Below are 19,936 nucleotides of genomic sequence, written 5' to 3' on the forward strand. Positions count from 1 at the left end.
TTTCATCCTGAGTGATGGTGTCCCTGTGCCCACACACACCTTGGGTGTTTTTTCTCCCTGTAGGATTCTTGTCACTGGTCTTGGATGATGACATCTTCTTTCAGGAACAAGTATGTTCTATTTTCCGAACGGGAAATCTCTCCAATAAGGCATTTCAGTTTTCTGCAGCACTCAAGGACACAGTAATCTTCTTTTTAATGTCCTGCATTGCTGTCTATCACACGTAATAGTCCATCTGGAAGTAATCTGAGAGTATAGTGACTTGTTAAATTATTTTTTAATGGAGAACTTCTCTGGAGACAGGAGGCTGGCCGGGCAGGGAGCTGAGGCAGGGAGGAAAAGTCTCCCGGGGAGCTGCTGGTTGAAGGGTGGATGGGAACTGAGGACGGGGCCAGTACCGTGCTCTGTGGGACTGTCCGGACCCCCCCGGAGCTGCACCTGGGAAGCGAGGCTATCCTTCCAGCATCGATGGTCCCACTGTCCCCAGGGTTTCTGTCCCATGCACAACCAGGGCCCCTTTCCCTCAGACGAAGGGCCTCACAGCCCAAGGACCTGCGCTGAACCCCAGGTGCTCCAAATACCTGTGACCCTGCCCACTGTGGGCTGCACTGGGTGCCTGGGGACCCTGACGCTGAGGTCTGTCTCCTCATGCTTCGACCCCATTCCCTCTAACCCTGGCTCCCATGGGCCACTGACCATGTGTCCTGCTCCTGCCCCAAGACCTGCAGCTCAGCTCTCAGCCCTGCCCCCAAAACCGCAAACACACAACACAGGTTTGGTGCCAAGACTTTACTGGAGGTCACATGGGACTAAGGGGTCTTCTGTCCCTGCCAGCGCCTCCATTTCCAGGCGACGCCCCGCTGCCCACCCACCTATCCTCTGGGCCCCACACGAACAAGCTGTGTCCCCACCGAGGTCACAGCTCTGCCCTCTGGGGATGGGCTAGGGAGGGGCCACAGAGCCCGGAGAGGCCTCCCGCGCCGTCACTCCTGCCGGGTCTCCAAGCAGTCCAGCACCAGTGCAGCCTGGGCCTTGGCTTCCTGCAGGAGGCTGGAGACACGACGGTGGACCTGATGGACACGGGGAAAAAGGGGTCTGGCAGTTCCAGCCTTCAGCCCAGCTTGCTGGGCAGCAACCTCCGACCCCCGCTGCCCACGGCCAGTCGGCAATCACCCTGAGGCTGTGAATCCAGGCCCCCACGTGGGGTCTGGGCACCACACCTGCCTCCTGCTCACCTGGTCCTTAAATGCCTCGTCTGTGATGTCCCTCAGGTTGATGAGCACGTTGAAATATGCGCCAAACACGCCCGTCTCCAGGGCTTTGGCCGCCACCTGCAAGGACCCCGGGGAGCCCCTACATGGATCAAGGCTGAGCAAACTGCCAGAAGGAGGGTCTCTGCCTGAGGGTCTCTGGGACAGGCCGGACTTCGTCCTCCTCACCACAAGGAGCCCAGCACAGCCCCCGCTTTCGCCCCACAGAGGGGAGCCACCACCGGGGCAAGCTCAGCATGGCTCCTGCTTTCTTCCACCACTGAGCTTAGAAAACGAAACTTCCTCTTATCCCAGCAGGGCTCAGCCCCACAGGAGGCCTGGAAGCAGCCACGCTGGAGGCTCTCTGCCACTCTAGGAACCACGACCACAGTTTTAGAGGCAAAGTCATCCCCTGCAGGGCCCCTGGAGGCAGCTTCAGGCTAACGGCCCGCCCACTGCCCAGGGTCACTTCCCAGGGACTGAGGGGACACTTCTCTGGGACCAGATGCTGAAAAGAGGTGTCTTTCCTATAAAGACCCACAAGACCATGAGGTCTTAGGGCGGCTGCAGAAAGTGCTGAGCCCGTGAGACAGACGTTCCTTGTCTGGGACCCTCTGCCCAGCCGCAGCCCCTGCCAGTGTGATGCATCTATTTCCAGGAGCTGCCTCGTGTGCTTTCTTGTGTTTTGTTGTTTTTGAGACAGGGTCTTGCTCTGTCACCAAGGCTGGAGTGCAGTGGTGTGATCACGGCTCACTGCAGCCTCGCCCTCCTGTGCTCAAGCAATTCTCCTGCCTCAGCCTCCCAAGTAGCTGGGACCACAGGCACCACCGTGCCCGGCTCATATATATCTGTTGTAGAGCCAGGGTCCCACTATGTTGCCCAGGCTGGTCTCAACCTCCTCTATTCAAGTGATCCTCCTGCCTCAGCCTCCCAAAGTGCTGGGACTACAGGCATGAGCCATTGTGCCCAGGCTGACGTAGGTGTTTGCTAGAACAAGACAGTGGGGTGATAAGGGGGGTCTTGGGGGAGTGTACACTTATACGGTGGTCAGGGTGGGCTCTGCAGACACATTTGGGTCTCTGTGGTGCAACCATGAGCGAGATCTTAGAAGGCAACAGACACCCCGGCCCTGTTGGAGGAGGCCAAAGCCCCGAGAACTGCCCGTGAAGTGAGGTCTGCCCGCCTGGCTCAGCCCAGCAAACCACCGTGCTCTCCAGCGACTCAGCCCCAACAGCTGCTTCCTGCTTTGCAGCAGGACACCTAGGGTCCCCCAGGCCCCCCCCTACCTGGAGGTCTGACCGGCAGGCCAGGTTCCCACACCGGGCCAGTTCCTGCAGCGCCGGCCATAGCGAGGACACCGTCTCCGCCAGCGTCAGCGGCACAGAGACTGCCCGCCTCAGCCCCTCCTGTAGGGCCGCTGTGCGCCTGGAAGGACCAAGAGGAGAGCCTGAGTGCAGGGGCACACACAGGCAGGCAGTGAACACACTGCACCCCAACAGGGCTGAGCAGGCTGCAGAAGCGGGCGATGGGAAGTCACTCCCAAACACCCAGCACGCCCAGGCCAACCACGCCCCGTCACAGCGCCCAGGTACCCGGGATCCTGGCCGCCAACTCCTCAGGCACAGAGCCCCGTGCGGCCGGCCCTCCAGGCTCACCTGTCCTTCTCCTCAGGTGCGTTCTTGGGCAGCCTCATTGCTTCCTGCCAGAAAGAGAGAACCACTGGGCGAGGGACTGTAGGGGGAGCAGCCATGCCCTCTGAGCTCCCACAAGGGGCCGTAGCAAGGAGCACGTCCCAGGCAGGGACCAGTTCTCTGGGAACCAAGCTCCTGTTGGGCCGGTGGTTTACAGCCCTTGGCATCAGGCCTGGTGGAGGAGCGGGGTGGGGCGGGGTCAGGGGCACACAGCAGATGGTCGGAGACCCGGGGATGTGAGAAGCAGGTAGTTCCCTCAGGGCCCTTATTCTCAGCTGAAGAGCCTGAGGACCCAGGAGGTCCCCTGAGCCCTCAGAACCTGTAGGGCAGGAGTGGCTCTGGGCCTGTCTCCAACACAAGCAGCTGCACTGCCCCCAAGCCTGGGCATAAGAGGCTCAGACTGTGCAGAAGGACTAAGAGCAAACCGCAAAGCCCCTCACGTCCCTGCCCCGGCCACAGGCACTGGCCTTTCCTAGGTGTTCACGTGTGTGGCTCATGGCGTCACCCGAAGGCACTCGGCTCCTCGGACCCACCCCGTGTGGACGAGCACGGCTGGGGCCACACACCAACCTCCCAGGGACCCACTGGGAGCCCTACTCACATCTGCTGTGGCCAGAGCCCCGGCCGAGGGGTGGTCAGTGGGGACCGTGCTCACTTCATCTTGGAAGATTCGGCCAAATCTCCACCAGAAAGTCATCATCAATGGCCCCTACCCTCCGCCATGGATGGGAGCAAATGCTCCCTGGACCCCGGCCAGATCTGGATCCTCTGACCGTTCCGACAGTGGTGATCGAGGAACAGAAATGCCCAGTGTCTCCCTGACTGGCCGGGGCGTCGTCCGGACCAGGCCTCCTGGCTGCAGCCCCTCTCCCGGGCTGTCCTCTGCACGAGGGTCTGCAGCAGTTGCAGGCAGAGGCAAGACAGCCATCCCCACGCTGTGATTCGCACTACGAACGCTCTCTCACAGCCAGGACTTGCGGTGTCCATGGTCTCCCTGGGCAGATCTTGGCCGAGGGTGTGCTTCACGTGGCCACATCTGTGTCCGGCCGAGGCCTGCCCGCCCGGTCGGTTTTGTTTTCTATGATTTATCGTGAGGCTTGGTTGTGTTGGTGATGGGGAAACACAGTTTTCTATTCCATCTGGAAATTACTTATGTATTTGGTGCAAGGTAAAGATATCTCCTTATATTTTTCAGAAGTCGACCTTTGCGTTGCTCACAGGGAGTGTAAACCAACCCAGCACTCCCCGTCCACCTTCACGTGGCTCACAGGGAGTGTAAACCAACCCAGCACTCCCCGTCCACCTTCACGTGGCTCACAGGGAGTGTAAACCAACCCAGCACTCCCAGTCCACCTTCGCATTGCTCACAGGGAGTGTAAACCAACCCAGCACTCCCCGTCCACCTTCACGTGGCTCACAGAGAGTGTAAACCAACCCAGCACTCCCAGTCCACCTTCGCATTGCTCACAGGGAGTGTAAACCAATCCAGCACTCCCCGTCCACCTTCGCATTGCTCAGAGGGAGGGTAAACCAACCCAGCACTCCCCGTCCACCTTCACGTGGCTCACAGGGACTGTAAACCAATCCACTGATTGCGACCACTGATGCCTTGCGCAGTCTCACCGTCCCTGCTCATGTTTCTCTAAACCACACGTCTTGTTTCTTTTCTGCCCCTTGATTACATTTTCATCTACGTACTTATCCTACTTGTTTTTTAATTATTCAATTATTCACCTTATTTTAAATTTCTAAATGTAAAGTTGTTCCTATGTTTTATCTACATATGTTTAGTTTAGAGACAGGGTCTCATTCTGTTGCCCAGGCTAGAGTGCAGTGGTGCAATCACGGCTCACTGCAGCCTCAAACTCCTGGCCTCCAGCTACCCCCACTTAAGCCTCCTGAGTAGCTTCGGGACCACAGGCACCTGCTACCACGCCTGGCTTTTTTTTTTTTTTTTTGGGGGGGGTGGGGTGGGCTGGGTAAATACAGGGTCTTGGTGTGTTATCTAGGCTGATTTCAAACTCCTGAGCTCAAGGGATTCGCCCACCTTGGTTTCCCAAAGTGCTAGGATTACAGGTGTGAGCTATTATGCCTGGCCTATTTCTAAATTCATGACTGTCTTTAAATGCCTCTCCGGGTCTAAAAGTTCATCAACCCATTAAAGTCTAGAAAAGGTCATCTTGTTCTGGGGAGGCCATTTAAACTGTGATACAAGAGCCAGAAAATATGAAGTTAGAATTGATACATTCCACGACCTACAGATCAAGAGTCATTGTCAAAAGCCCCCACACGCAAAGTCCAAAGACGAACAACAAACGGGGAAAGCTGAGCCCAGAACAAGGCCTGACTCCCCTATTAAAAAAAGAAAAAACCAGAAAGCAGCGAAAGCCCCAAGAGAAAGTAAGATAAAAGGAGTCAAAAAATATTCACCAAATAACTTCCCGGAAAGGAAATAAAAACCACCGCTAAATACAGGGAACATGCTTAACCTCCCCGGTAATGAGAAGCGCATCCCAGAACGCAGGGCTCTGCGAGCAGGTGTTGGGTACCCTGGGCCCTCCCTGGGGTGGGGGACAGTGGAAAACGCAAGGGGCCAGGCTGGGAGCGGGCGGGGCTGCGCGGGAGGGGAAGGAAACGCGAGAGCTCTGAGGCAGCAAGAGAGGCGCGCACTGGGCGGGCTGCGGAGACGGCGGGGTGAACCCCCAAAGGGCCTATAATAGTACAAAGTAAATAAATGAAACCTAAATTTTTAAAATGACTGGAAAGGGTGATCAGCGTCTACACCTCCCTGCAAACAGTGGGTCCGGAACTGGTTCCTTCTGTTGTTCAGGTATGTCCGGAGTCTCTTCCTTCTGGCGGGTTCGTGGTCTCGACTCCAGGAGTGAAGCCGGAAACCTTCGCAGTGAGCTTTTAAAGGTGGCGCGTCGGGAGCTGCTTCTTCATTCCGGTGAGGCCGCAGACCTTCGCACTGAGTGTTAAGCTCTTAAAGGTGGCAGGTAGCAGAGTTGTTAGTTCTTCCCGGTGGGTTTGTGGTCTCACTGACTTGAGTGAAGCTGCACACCTTCGCGGTGAGTGTTACAGCTCATAAAAGCAGTGCAGGCCCAAAGAGCGAGCAGCAGCAAGATTTATTTCAAACAGCAAAAGAGCAAAGTCCGCCACAACTTGGAATGGGACCCCCCCAGCTGGTTGGCCCTGCAGGCGTCGTGGCCAGCTTTTATGCCCTTATTTGGCCCCGCCCACATCCTGCTGATTGGTCCATTTTACAGAGCACTAATTGGTCCATTTTACAGAGTGCTGACTGGTCCATTTTACAGAGTGCTGATTGGTCCGTTTTTAAAGAGTACTGATTGGTGCATTTACAAACCTTTAGCTAGACACAGAACCCTGACTGGTGCGTTTTTACAATACTTCAGCTAGACAGAGAAGTTCTCCAAGTTCCCACCCGATTAGCTAGACACAGTGCTGATTGGTGTGTTTACAAACCTTTAGCTAGACAGAAAAGTTCTCCAGGTCCCCACCCGACCCAGAAGCCCAGCCAGCTTCACCTCTCCACAGGACCAGAAGGGGAGCCTCAGGCGACTCCCTCTGCAAATCCGGGACTGTTTATCCCAGGCCCTCATCCTGGCTCCCTCTGTGCCTGTGTGTGGATTCCACGTGCATTTGGGGCCCGCCTTCCTCACCCAGCTTTGCAGGGTAGACTTCCCGACTTAGGGCTGGGGGTCTGTGGCCCTCCCAGAAACACAGGCCGGGCGCCCTCACTGCCCTGCTCCAGAGGCTGGAGCACATGTTTCTCTCTCCCTCCCTCCCACTCTGTCCCTCCCTGTCTCTCTCCCCACCTCCCTCTCTCCCCACTCCCCTCCCTCTTTCCCTACCCCCCCTCCCCATCTCCCTCTTGTGGGTGGCAAGCCAGCCAGGTGCCCAGGCAAGAGACCGAGGGCACAAGCTGTTTTAGTGTAATAAAATATATAAAATAACAAGAGTTATACTAGATATAGATCATAGATATTATATATAATTATTAATCATTAGTTTGTAGCAATTACTCTTTAATATTATAATAATCTTTGCTCTGCAATCATAACCTAGGAAAAACCAGTCCATACACAGATAGGAGCTGAAGGGGCACGGTAAAAAGTGACCAAAAAACGAGTGTGAGCCCTTTGTCAGGCCTGGGCAGGGCCACTAGAGGGCTCCTTGGTCTAGCGGTAAGGCCAGCGTCTGGGAAGGTACCCGTTACCAAGCGGAGCATGGTCTACAGTATCGTCAGTGCCAAAGAAAAGCACCTGCTACTTAGAGGACCAGAAAAGGCAGTCTCCCTTTCTCCATGGGAGTTTAAATAAGATTCTGGTCCACCACCTCTTGTAAAGGGCCCGCCTGCAGTTATCCCCAGGCCTAATCGTCTCCCTGTGATGCTGTGCTTTAGCGGTCACGCTCCTGTTTCACTTTTATGTTCCACTCTGTACACCTGGCTCCGCCCTCTAGATAACAGTAGCAAAATTAGTAAAAGTATCAAAGTCTTTAATCTTTCTAAAAAGAGCATTTAAAAAATGATGTAAGCTGTCCTCTCTCTCTCCGCCTCGGCTACCTAACAGGGAAGGGCCCCCTGTGCGGTGGACATGTGACTCACGTGACCTTATCAATCATTAAAGATGACTCACACTCTTTACCCTGCCTCTTTTGCTTTGTATCCAATAAATAACAGCGCAGCCAGGCATTTGGGGCCACCACCGGTCTCCGCGTCTTAGTGGTAGTGGTCCCTCGGGCCCAGCTGTCTTTTCTTATCTTTGTCTTGTGTCTTTATTTCTACAATCTCTCATCTCTACACATGGGGAGAAAAACCCACAGACCCTGTATGGCTGGCCCCTACACCTCTCTCCCCACTCTCCCCCTCTCCCTCCCTCTCCCTCCCTCTCCCTCTCTCTCCCTCTCTCTCCCACCCTCTCCCTCTCTCTCCCTCCCTCTCCCTCTCTCCCTCCCTCTCCCTCCCTCTCCCTCTCTCTCCCACCCTCTCCCTCCCTCTCCCTCTCTCTCCCACCCTCTCCCTCCCTCTCCCTCTCTCTCCCTCCCTCTCCCTCTCTCCCCCTCTCCCTCTCTCCCCCTCCCTCTTTCCCTCCCTCTCTCCCCCCTCCCTCTCTCCTCACTCCCTCCCTCCCCCCTCCCTCTGCCATCTGCATCTCTCCCCCCTCCCTCTCTCTCTCTTTTCTGCCCTTCCTTCCTGTCCTCTCCTGGGCTGGAACTGCTTGGGGGCATCCTGACCTTGTCACTGCCCTTTCCCAGGCTCTCTGGCCCCTGCCCTAGGCTCTGAGCACCCAGCCCCCATCTGTGGGCACATCCTGCCAGCTGATGCTCATGTTCCTGTCGTGTTTGGAGGGAGGTGCGGTCACTGCCTGCCTGAGTGGGTGTCATCTGAAGATGGTGTTTCTGTCTTGTGTTGTGGCTGAAACGGGTCCTCTCTGGCCTGCCTGAGAGCACTTACCACTGTGTTCCCGAGATTCTTGCAGGCCTCCCTTTCCTGGAACTGCCCGCCTTGCTCCAGGTCTGTGGGGTCCCCCAAGCCTGGGCTCCTGGCTCCCCTGCTGGGAGGGGCCTGTTCCCTTGTACCGGCTGCCATGGCCTGTGAATGTGGGGTCACCTGGCCGAACCCTCAAACCCTGCTGGGCCCAAGCACTTGCTGGGGTGAGGGCGGTGCTGGTGGTCAAGGTCCAGACAGCGGCCAGTGGTGACGCCCTCAGGCCACTCCTGGTCCCCAGCCCCTCCCCGGCCGCAGGCTGACCCGCTCCTCACTGGGGCCCCAGCTGGGGGTTCGCTGTCGGTGGGGCCCGGGGAGCCCTGCTGTGGCCGCCACTCACCAGGTAGGCGGCGAAGGCCTCGGCGTCGGCATCCACCAGCCTGGTTAGCTTGGCCGAAGCCTCGCGGAAGGGCGGGATCAGGCGCCGCATCGTCGCGTCCAGGGGCTGGAATTGGCGCCGCCCGTAGGTCATGAGGCCCACCATGGAGCCCAGCGCCGCACCCTGTGGGAGGGGTGGATGTGGGGGTCGCAGGGACCCCAGACGGCCCGGGACCACCCCCAGGAACAGCGAGGGGCCCGGGTGATCCCTGCGGGGGTCCCGACCCTGGGGGTCCCACCCGTGTGGCCCCCGCGTCTCCACCCAGGGCGGCCCCACCACGCCCTCCCCACCCCGCGCCCTCCTACCCCCCGCACTCTACACCCCCCGCACTCTACACCCCCCGCGCCCTCCTACCCCCCGCACTCTACACCCCCCGCACTCTACACCCCCCGCACTCTACACCCCCCGCACTCTACACCCCCCGCACTCTACACCCCCCGCACTCTACACCCCCCGCCCTCTACACCCCCCGCCCTCTACACCCCCCGCACTCTACACCCCCCGCACTCTACACCCCCCGCCCTCCCCACCCCGCGCCCTCCTACCCCCCGCACTCTACACCCCCCGCACTCTACACCCCCCGCACTCTACACCCCCCGCACTCTACACCCCCCGCCCTCCCCGCTCCCACCGCGCTCACCATGGCCGCAGCGGCCGCCGCCACCGAGCCGCCTCCGGGGGCCGCTGAGCGGGCACCCACCTCCCCCACGAAGGCGCGCAGGGACTTGCTGCCCAGGCCTCGCTCAGGCCCGCGCTCAGGAACCAGGTACCTGCAGGGTGGGCGCGGCTCAGCGGGTCTGGCCGGGGTTGGTGCGGGGAGCGCAGTCCTCCCGGGGCCGCCCCAGGCCCCACGCCCGCCTGCACCCACGGGGAGGTGACCACTCGGGTGAGAACCTGCGGGGACCCGGCCGGGGTCTCTGTGCCCCCCTCACCCCCCAGACCCCGGCTTGGCGCAGGCCGAGTAGGCGCCCAAAGGGAGGCGCTGGGAGGGCTCAGCCGGGTCTCCACGCAGGGACCCCAGCGCCCCGCAAGGCCCGAGTGGCAGAGCCCGGGAAGGGTGAGAAGAGGGTGGGAGGGCAGAGGCTCACTCGATGATCCGCTCCTTAGGGCTGAAGGGGCACAGGGAGTCCAGGCCCAGCCGGCTCACCACCTGGAAAAGCGGCTTGGAGTGGAAACGGCCTCGGCGCGCCTCCACCACCAGGAAAGCCTCGGAACCCGCGGGTCCCACCCTTGCGGCAGCCGCCCCCTGCCCCGAGCACACAGGCGCTTTTGCGGGGAGCAGGGCAGGGGCGTGGCTGGCACCCCCCACCCCCCACCTCTGCCCCGCCAGGAGCCCTGTGGGCCCCGCCCCAGCAGGCACCCCGTACAGGCTTCTGGAAACAGCCATCACCCTGAGTTGCCCTTGGGGAAACCGAGGCCCAGAGAAAGGAGTTGACCCCTGGGGACCCCTCAGCAAACTGCTGCTCATCCCTCGCCGCCCCCCAGCACCACTGCCCCATCGCTGACGGGGGCGGCAAGATTTTAATTCACCAAGTCTTCCATCTAACAAGTCCTTAAAAGCTGAGAAACAGCCCCAAGTCACCCACACATAAACTGGTATGCCACAAAAGTGAGTTTTACCTAAATTCAAAATAAAGTTGTGACAGTCCCATTTAAGATGAGAATTCATTCTGCGAAACCCACTCAGAACACGTTGGCTGTGCGACCCCCACCCCACCCCACAGACAGGACAGCAGCCGGGCGGGGTGGAGAGCGCCTCCCCGTGGCCATAGAACCAGCAAGCCGCAAGGCAAAGCCTCCTTCCGCAGAAAACCCCAGGAAGATGCGGGGCGTTTTAAAGGCCTGGCTAAGGTAGCAGACAGGACATCATTTGAAACCAGACATGACCAGAAAGACGAGTCCGGAAAGGCCTGCCAGCCTGGAGCTGGGTCCGCCCTGAGGGCAACTGCCCCTCTCTGGCAGCCCCTGATGAGTGGGGGAAGTCTGGGGCTTTCAGAGTGGGGTCCGACTGGAGACCCCTGGAAGGTGCCATCCCCAAGGATGAATTAGAAACAGCCACCTGCCAGAGGAAACAGTTGAGGTACTTCCCAGTCCTGCCTTCCCTTTGGGTGAAGCAGGAAAAAAAAAAAATTTCCTGGGAATTCCTAATCACAAGCCGCCCTGACAGGGCTGTAGGCCTCACCCGACACCGAATTCACTCTTGTGTGGTTCCAGAACTCCAAGCCAAAAACTCAGCTTCACGGGGTCCTGTGAGGCAGTGTCCACAAGCGCCAGCACAAACCCTCCTTGGAGGAGAAAACTTTGAACCCAGGTGTCCAAGAATTACCATAGATAAAATTCCAAAGAGCACGCACTCGCAATCAAAAATCACAGAACACAAAGCAAAGCAGCCTCACCATGACGAGGCAGCACGCAGCCACGCGCACAGCCAGACCTGTGCAGGCCGCAGGCGTGGGGCCCTTCAGGTAAAGAAGACAAAACCCCGGCCGGTCACGGTGGCTCACGCCTGTAATCCCAGCACTTTGGGAGGCCAAGGCGGGTGGATCACAAGGTCAGGAGTCCAAGACCAGCCTGGCCAAGATGGTGAAACCCCGTCTCTACTGAAAATACAAAAAATACAAAAATTAGCCAGGTGCGGTGGCACACGCCTGTCATCCCAGCTACTCGAGAGGCCGAGGCAGAGAACTGCCTCAACCCGGGAGGCGGAGGTTGCCGTGAGCCAAGATCGCACCACTGCACTCCGGCCTAGGTGACAAAGAGAGACTCCGTCTCAAAAAAAAAAAAAAAAAAAAGAAGACAAAACGCCACACTGGAAAGCAGAGGGGGCCTCACACATGACAAGGCAAGGAAATGTGGAGAAGTGACAGCTGCTGCTTAGAGACAAAGGATGACGTTGGAATGCTGTCACTGGCTCCTAAAACTCTGGAATTTCAGTAATAAACAGGTATTTATCTACCTACTCAATACTTTAAACACCTTCAAGTACTCCCCACAACGTATTAATTGCAAAAGGAAAAATAGTAACATTGCAGTGAAGGGCCCAGGAGAAAGGGGGTCGCCTTGGCCAAGTGACGGGTCCACATCGGCACCCTGAGAAAATGAGCATCGTGGGGAGTTGGCGTCTCTGAGGAGGACACAACACCATCTATGCTTTTCCTGCCAAAAATGCGTAACTGGCTGGGCGTGGTGGTGCACATCTGTCATCCCAACACTTTTGGGAGGCTGACGTGAGTGGATTGCTTGAGTCCAGGAGTTTGAGACCAGCCTGGGCAATAGAGCAAAACCCCATCTGTACAAAATTAGCCACACAGTGGTGCTTGCCTGTAATCCCGGCACTTTGGGAGGCTGAGGTGGGAAGATCACCTGAGCCCTGGAGTTTGGGGCTGCAGTGAGCTGTACTGCAGTGACTGCGCCACTGCACTCCAGCCTGGGTGACAGAGCAAGACCCTGTCTCAAAAGAAGTAATAAATTAAATTAAAATAAAAATGCACAACTACATCTGGCCACAAGCAACATCAGACTAGTCCCCACTGAGGCGCTTTTAAAAGTCTGTCCTTTGAAACTATGTCAAGGTCAGTGAAGGACAAGGAAGACAGGAACAGTTGGACGAAAGGAGAAAAGGTTGGCTCAGTGCTCTGTGTTACGTGAACTTCGTCATGGACTGGAGGAGAAATCGCTACGATGGGAATCACTGGGACACTGAAGCAACTTGATTACGGCCTGAGGATTATTAGATACTAGGATTATATCAGTGTTGAATTTCCTGATTGTGATAATTACACTGTGGTTATGTAAGAGAATGTCCCTGTTCTTAAGAAACACAGCCTTAATAAATTAGGGGTAAAAGAGCACAATGTCTTCAACCCAACTTTTAAATAGTCCAGAAAAAAATATAATGTGATTATACACAAATAAATGGGGCAAAATGCAAGCACTTGGAAAATATGGCTGGAAGGCAGGAGTGGAGGGCCACCTGTATCTTCTCTGTAAGAAATTATACAAAATGTAAAGTCACAAAAAATTTTGTTAACAGCCAGGAATACAACAGACTAGGCCACAAACGCACCAATGATTGAGGCTGGGTTTCGGAAAACCGCTGTGAATCCAGAGGAAAGGAGTGTGGCAGAGAAAGTAAAGACGGAGGCAGAGAAGACATCAAAGCTGCTGCAGCACCACAGGGTCCTACAGCTAGAGAACTAAGTAACTGGGTCAACGATCTAATAGAAGAAAATATGCCTGAGACTAAACAAGGACGGAATCCACAAGTCACAAGAGCTAAATCAGTAAAAACACAAACAGACAAAACGTCCCCAAAAAATCCAGTCAAGTGGATTGTGCTTATTGCGAAAAACACACCTAAAACAAAGTGACCTCCAGTGAAAGGACAGACCAAGGCGGACAGCGGCTCTGCAGACGTTGCCACACCCCAGCAGGACCTGAGGCCCCAGTGGAACCCAGACCCCAGGAGCCTTGAAGCCCAGGTGTCCACAAGACAAAAGGAATCACTTTCTGAAGGAGCCGCACCGTGGATGGGGATCTAAGTCCCATAGCTGAAGGCACACACATCCATAAGCTGCCAGTTCCAGGGGTGCAGGGAGCCCCGATGGAGGTGGTGAGAGGAGGTGCAGGCCCCTCCACGGGAGCATGGCCGGCCCAGGAGGCAAGACCCAGCAGAAAGGAGCAGGGTGTCCTCTCCGTGAAATTTGCACAGCTGAGCATATCATAGGTCACAAGAAAACCTCAATAAGGTTTCCAAAATAAAAAGTGAAATCTCATCTTCTGAACACAAGTCAATCAACTGAAGGAGGAGGAGGGGGAGGGAAGCTGCGCCCCAGGGCTGTGAGCTCCGCCACTGCCTCCCCACCTCCCCGCACGCCCCGTCCGACCCTTCCTCGGCAGCCCGGCCCACCAGCCTGATCCGCTGCTCCTCCTCCAGGACGAAGAGGTTCTCCTTCTCGCAGTAGAAGGCGGCCGCATCCAGCAGAGCCTTCAGGGGCACCAGGCCCACCAGCTGTGAGCCCACCACTGGGAGGCTCAGCTCCTGCCGAGGCACAGGCAGCGTCACCCCCTTGGGGGCTGGCTGGAGAACGGCCCTGGCTGGAGGATGTGGGGCCCCTGCCCTGCCCACGGGACAGATCTGCACGCCCCTCACAGCAGCAGCGGCTGCTCCCGGGCTCACCTGTGCCTCTCGGCAGGTCTCCTCGTAGACCGTGTGCAGCGCCGTGACCTCAAAGTCCAGAAGATTGGTGGACACCTGAGCCAGGTTCTTCTCATCCAGGTACCAGCCAATGCCCTGAACCTTCTTCAGACGTCCTGGCTGCAAAGGAAGAGCGTTCCCCAGCCCGGGCTAGGAAGCTCATCCTGCCTGTTCCTGCCAGTCTCTCCTGGCGCTTGCATCCCCCAGCTGGACGGGGAGGAGCCTGTGCCCGGGTGGGTGCTGTGGTTCTCCTCCGTCCCTCACTGAGCTGGCCGGGGAGGGCCAGAGAAACTTCGCTTGCCACAGGGAAACGGAGGTCCCGGCAGGCCCCGCCCAGCCCAGGCCCTGCCTCCCAGCCACGCTGTGTCCTAGATGTTGGGGGAATGCTGAGGGGTGGGGCCCTAGGCACCCCCATGCCATTCTCCCATCCCATCTGCTCCCCTGACACATCCCTCGGCCCCGCACTCGTCAGGGTGACTGAGTCCACATGGGGGGACTCGGACCTCTGCCCTTGGCTGGGAGCAGGACTTGGAGGTCCCTGTGCTTTTGTGCTGAGTCTGCAGGTCAGGAAGCCGGGTCCCAGGACCTCGGCTGTTGGTGGGACCGGGGTCTCTGAGTGGGGAACTGATGGGCAGGCGGTCCCTCCACCTCTTTCTCCAGGTATCTATACCATCTGCGCAGGGGTGACGCTCAGACCAGGTGACCACTGCTGTGCAGACGTGGAGGGAAAGGCCTGGGGGCACCTGAAGGTTTGCAGGGGTGTCGGGGCTCCCAAGGCATCTGGAGGGATGTGGGGGGCCCCTGAGGGCACCTGGGACTCCGGAAGTCGCTGTTTCCCAGCAGTATGCAAATGCTGCCACATGTTAACAAAGGGAACCCTGCCTCCTTCCATGGAAAATCCCCATGAGGCTAGAGCTCCCCAGCTTCACTCCACCCCTGACCTGCCGACCTGCGCTGTCCCCGCACGGTGTGGACACTGAGGCTGGGCCAGTCTGCAGGTGGGAGGCCGAACCCTGTCCGGCCGGTGCCCCATCCACCACCGACTGCCCCGCCTGAGGCTCTCAGCCTCTGACCCTTTCCCGAGGGGCTGGGTGGGGCTCCATGGGGTCAGTGAACGGGGTCACCTGGTCCTTCCCGCGGCCTTGCTCTCGCAGGTTGAGCGCGATGCGGTGGGCTTGCTCCTTTGTGCTGAGTAGGTTGATGTTAAAAGCAATGAGGAACTTCCTCGCCCCCGTGGCCGTGGCCCCCCAGCTGGGGACAAAGGAGCTGGGGCCGAAGTCGGGTGCCCACTCGGCCTGCTGGAGCTGTGGGCAAGTTTACTCTGGGGTGAGACATCCCCCACAGGAGGGAGCAGACCCGCCGGGGTCCCGGGAAGGAGGGGCCCAGCCCAGCCGCCCCAGCCAGGACAAAGGGGCAGGTCCACCTCCTTCCCAGGCCCGACCACCCGCCACCCGGCGTGGGGGCACCTTCTTAGGGAGGGCCTCGTACTCCCCGGCCCGGATGGCCGGCAGGGTCCGGCGACTGTCCATCCTGGCCGCCTCGCCGTACAGGTACACTGCAGGAGAGTCCGGCGGTCAGGCCTGGACTGGCAGGGGGTCCAGGACTCAGTTCCTGGAGGACCCAGGTGGAGGGGCTCCCTCCAGCCTAACCCAGGAACGGGCCCCTACTGCACCCTCTCCCGGGGAGTGCCCGTTCTCCGCCTTGGATGGATGCGGGTGGTCCCAGTGGACCCTCAGTGTGGGCCAGCACCCCCGCCCACCCCCTCCTCAGAGGGCCCTGAAAAGGCGAATTGCAGGGTTAGGATGGAACACGTGGGACATGCTAACGGCAGGACGTTCATGCTTCTGTTTTCTTTGTATGTATGTAAACAGAACCGCAAGCAACCACATAAATATAACGACAGAGAAAAGGAAAAACTCATGAACCTGCACACCAGTGTGACTGTGACGCAGGCCCTGCATTGGAATTTCCTTCAGGGGGGACTGGTGTGACCGTGACGGGGGTTGCGTGTGCCCTGCACGCCGGCGTGACCATCACGGGGGTTATGTGTGCCTTGCACGCCGGCGTGACTGTGACCTACGTCCCTGCCTCGGGATTTCTTTCCAGGAGTGCTGGGTTGGTGCAGCCTGAGCCCCGGGAGCGCTGGGTTGGTGCAGCCTGAGCCCCGGGAGCGCTGGGTTGGTGCAGCCTGAGTCCCGGGAGCGCTGGGTTGGTGCAGCCTGAGCCCCGGGAGCGCTGGGTTGGTGCAGCCTGAGCCCCGGGAGTGCTGGGTTGGTGCAGCCTGAGCCCCGGGAGCGCTGGGTTGGTGCAGCCTGAGCACCAGGGGTGGGTGTGCACTTTGTCCCGTTTGTCTCTGTTTGTTTCGTATCATTTTCTTGATTTAGTTAATTTCCCAAAGTGAAATTATTCTACTCTAGAAGGCGTGGACTTTAAGGCTTTTGGTTGGCCTGTCCAGCTGCTCTGCGGTGCAGTCTGAGGCGGCCCCGGGTCTGCACGGCCGCAGGCGAGGCTGCGTTTATTTCAGTATTGAGGGAGCTGTGCTTCTGCATGTTGGCTTTTTGGAACACGCTGCCCTTGCAAGAGCAGTCAAGGGCAGAGAATTGCAGGATACAGAAGGAGCCAGTAACCCACACCAATGAGATAGGAGCGGAGCGAGGGGGGCGGGGAGGGCACGCTCACCTGGCACGTCCAGCTCCTCTGCCAGCCGCTGGCCAAAGGCCTGGGCGCAGAGCACACACTGGTCCATGCTGACGCCCCTCACGGGGATGAAGGGGCAGACGTCTAGGGCTCCCATGCGGGGGTGCTCCCCTGCAGAGAGATGGCGAGGCCGGGCAGGAGGCCAGACGTGGGAGCGGGTGGGAACTCCACGGGGTTCTCGGACCCTCTGTCCTCTCCGGCCTGGGCAGCCCCCCAGTCCACACACCCAGCGAGCTGCTCACACTGACCACAGGGAGGAGGCCGGCCCTGGGCACTCCCAGCCCTGCCCCAGTGGCAGCACCAGCCCCTCCCAGGACAACAGAAGTTCCTGCACCGTCCTCCCAGCCAGCGCCAGCGTGGGGAGGTCATTCAGCCCAGGAGCAGTGGCCTGAGCGGGTGGTCTGGCATCTCTGGGATAAACCTGTCTCTCTCCTAACACTCACAAAAATAACTTTCCAAGGGCTGCAAAGCTCAGCTCTCAGGCAGCCCTGGCCAGGTCAAGAGGGGGCGCTCGAGGCTGGGTTCCGGCCACCCCAACCCCCTCCCCTGAAGCCGAGAATCCACACTGCGTTTCCAGAGCATTCTTCTCACTAGCTGAGTCCCTCGCTGTGGCTACACCAAGCCGTGGGTGGGCGCCCACCCCAGGGGACGCCAGCCTCCCCCGCCTTTGCCGCCACTGCCCAGGGCTGGTCCCTTAGAGATAAGCTTCTCGTCCGTCCTCCCCTTGGGATCACTGTGAATCCCTGGCCTCTCATGAGTAACCCACGGCCCAGCCCCTGGCCAGTGCCCGTGTGTCCACACACCTTTGGCCCTGCCCGCCCACCGAGGTGTTTGGCTTGTGGGCTGTTGACAGGTCAGCTTCCGGGCAGCCCTTCCCCCACCAGTGCCTGCTCCAAGACTGGCTCTCAGCCCCCTTGACGTGTGGGCAGGTGGAGGGGGCCCACAAACCTTCCCTGGCGTGGCCCCCTCCCCCCACCCAGCCATGGAGGTGGCCTGGTGCTGTGGGAGCGTGGTGACCTGGGGGTCCCCCAGAGCACAGCCCTGCAGGCAGGCTGGGGGCCGTGACCCCCACACTCCAGGGTCCTCCTAGGAGAGCCAGAGCCAGCCCCACTGGACCCCACGTTCCAAGCCTGGGCCCCGGGCCTACCCCCTCTCCCAGGACACCAGGACAGGGCTCAGCCCCGACATTCCGAGACATGGCAGCCACAGGAGAGCCCAGAGACCTCACCTTGGTGCCTGCTCATGTCAATAAGTCGGGAAGCTACCCGGGCAGCGTTGAGGGCCCCCTCCACCACGCACTCCGGCGGCCCCACGAAGGTGTACACGGTGCGGTTGGCGGAAGGGCCTGCGTCCACATCCAGCAGCACACAGCCTGGGGTCTGTGTGATGGCTCCAGAGATGGCGTCGATCACCTGGGACACAGGCCCGGCCCCCGCACCTCAGTCTCCCCGTTTGAAAGAAGGAAAAGGAGCTTGGAGGTGGCTGCACCCCGAGACACAGATGGGGCTGAGGCGGCGCGCCAAGCCTTTGGGGGTGGCTGCACCCCGAGACACAGATGGGGGCTGAGGAGGTGGGCCAAGCCTTTGGGGCTCTCCGACAAGCTGAGCTCCCACCGAAAGGCCTGCACACAGCAGCCGCCCGGGAACCCTCACAGCAGCCACAGTCACTCCGGCCCAAGCACGGTCCTCACAAGGGGCTGCAGGCAGTGCCTCCAGGACAGACTCATGGGCTCTGCCCGGACGGACAGATGCCGGAGATGTGGCCGGGGATCCAAGAAGGTGACCACAGGCGCAGGTCACAGAGGGGCCAGGACCCCCACCCCCGAGCAGGGGAGGGACACATCACCAGCATGGGGGAGGGGCCTGAAGGGCCTGGAATCTTCTGGGTGGCAGGACTGCTGGGAGCAGGGGCTTAGCCCCAAATCTTGCCCTGTCCCAGGGCCTTGGTGCTGGCTGGAATCCCGGCATGACGAGGCCTCCCTGCACCCCTGCCAGTGACCCCCGTAGCCCGGTGCTGCCCTCTGGGAGGCCTTCCAGGTGGCCCTTGGGGCCTGCGTTTGTTCCTGGAGGAGCCTGGACCTCAGGGCTGTGGACGGCGAGAGGCCAGACCTGGGGGCCTGCTGCCCCCTCTGTGCCTACTTCGTTTTGGGTCTAGTGAGGATGGTGGCTGCAGGGTGGCGGCTCAGCAAGCTAACTCCAGTGGAGATGGAGCGGTGGCGGTGGGGACCAGGCTGGGCAACCTCGTGTGACCTCACGCAGCCCTTTCGGTCAGTGGCAGGAGCCCCATTTTCAGGGGGGAGCACCAAGGCCCTTTGAGGCCCAGAGGTCTGCCCAGCCCCCCACCGAAAGCACCCCAAAGGCCCCTGAAGCCACAGCCAAGCCTCAGCCCTCACAAGCACTAGTCGTGTTCCACCCACCCCGGGTCTGGCACTCCCGAGGTCCCCGAGCCACGGGATGTCCTTGGGGCCCATGGGCAGCGGCTCCTCCCATCCTGGGAAGATGACCCCGGACACCAAGCCCACCACCTCCTCCATGGCCTGGGCCTCAGCCACTCAAGCTGCCCCATCAGCCCTGGATGCTTGACCAGCTCCTCGGGGCCTCACCTCCTGGTTCTTCCCCTCCGAAAAGTTGGGGACGCATTCCACCAGCTGGGACATGGCCAGCACCTTGATCCGGATGCTCCTCTCTGGGCAGATGGAAGGACAGGGCCAGTGCTCCACAGCCGCCACCAGGGCCTTTATAGGCTCACCAGCAGCACCTCCCCACCGGCTTCTCATTAACCAGCAAGGCACAAGGAGCACTGGGGCCACGGTCCCTGTGCAGGCGCGGAGTGGGGCGCTGCAGAGCCACCCCGGGTGCTGTTGACCCAGAGGGGATGGCTCCACTCAGCCAGTGTGGGTTCCCGGAAAGAAGCGCATACCGGGGTGAAGGGGCGTGTGCTGAGGACCCCCAGGAGCATCAGGCCAGCCTGGCTGGAATCCCATCGTGATGAGGCCTCTCTGTGCCCCTGCGGGTGACCCCTGTGACCCCGTACTGCCTTCTGGGAGGCCTTCCAGGCAGCCCATGGGGCCTGTGTTTGTTCCTGGAGGAGCCTGGACCCCCAGGCTTGTGGAGGGCGAGAGGCCAGTGTGAGGCCCTGGCTCACAGCAGCCAACTGAGATCAGCTCAGCTCAGACAGGAGAGTGCAGACGAGCACACGTTTGAGAGTGAGTGA

General features: G+C 59.5%; 1 protein-coding gene across 3 annotated transcripts; it reads right to left on the bottom strand.

The window, feature by feature from the left end:
* Positions 1-258: 258 nt before the first annotated feature.
* FTCD (formimidoyltransferase cyclodeaminase) lies at positions 259-19,429 on the bottom strand. 3 transcript variants are annotated; one of them, XM_030805975.1, is made up of 15 exons: positions 19,326-19,429; positions 17,952-18,135; positions 16,706-16,834; positions 15,493-15,581; positions 15,151-15,330; positions 14,009-14,146; positions 13,739-13,870; positions 9,918-9,979; positions 9,470-9,599; positions 8,791-8,952; positions 2,906-2,949; positions 2,537-2,675; positions 1,236-1,331; positions 982-1,070; positions 259-492 (listed from the first exon to the last, which is right to left on the bottom strand). In XM_030805975.1, the coding sequence occupies exons 1-14, from the start codon at positions 19,377-19,379 to the stop codon at positions 984-986; spliced, it is 1,626 nt and encodes a 541-aa protein (XP_030661835.1). In that variant the 5' UTR covers positions 19,380-19,429; the 3' UTR covers positions 259-492; positions 982-983. The 3 variants fall into 3 exon arrangements, with proteins under 3 accessions (XP_030661835.1, XP_030661836.1, XP_030661834.1); XM_030805974.1 differs by lacking the exon at positions 259-492 and having other exon boundaries at positions 790-1,050; positions 19,326-19,379; XM_030805976.1 differs by lacking the exons at positions 259-492; positions 2,906-2,949 and having other exon boundaries at positions 776-1,070; positions 19,326-19,417.
* Between the last annotated feature and the right edge of the window lie 507 nt (positions 19,430-19,936).

This window comes from Nomascus leucogenys, chromosome 25 (genome assembly GCF_006542625.1).
Source record: "Nomascus leucogenys isolate Asia chromosome 25, Asia_NLE_v1, whole genome shotgun sequence".
In the NCBI taxonomy this organism is placed as follows: Eukaryota; Metazoa; Chordata; class Mammalia; order Primates; family Hylobatidae; genus Nomascus; species Nomascus leucogenys.

Bases quoted from the DNA above. Each gene is read 5' to 3' on its own strand.
- FTCD (XM_030805974.1), bottom strand. From the start codon at position 19,379: ATGTCCCAGCTGGTGGAATGCGTCCCCAACTTTTCGGAGGGGAAGAAC. The intron at 8,953-9,469 runs GTGAGCGCGGTG...CCCCTCCCACAG, and splicing joins CGGCGGCCGCTGCGGCCATG to GGTGCGGCGCTGGGCTCCAT. The intron at 1,332-2,536 runs GTAGGGGGGGGC...GGGTCCTTGCAG, and splicing joins CCTGCCGGTCAGACCTCCAG to GTGGCGGCCAAAGCCCTGGA.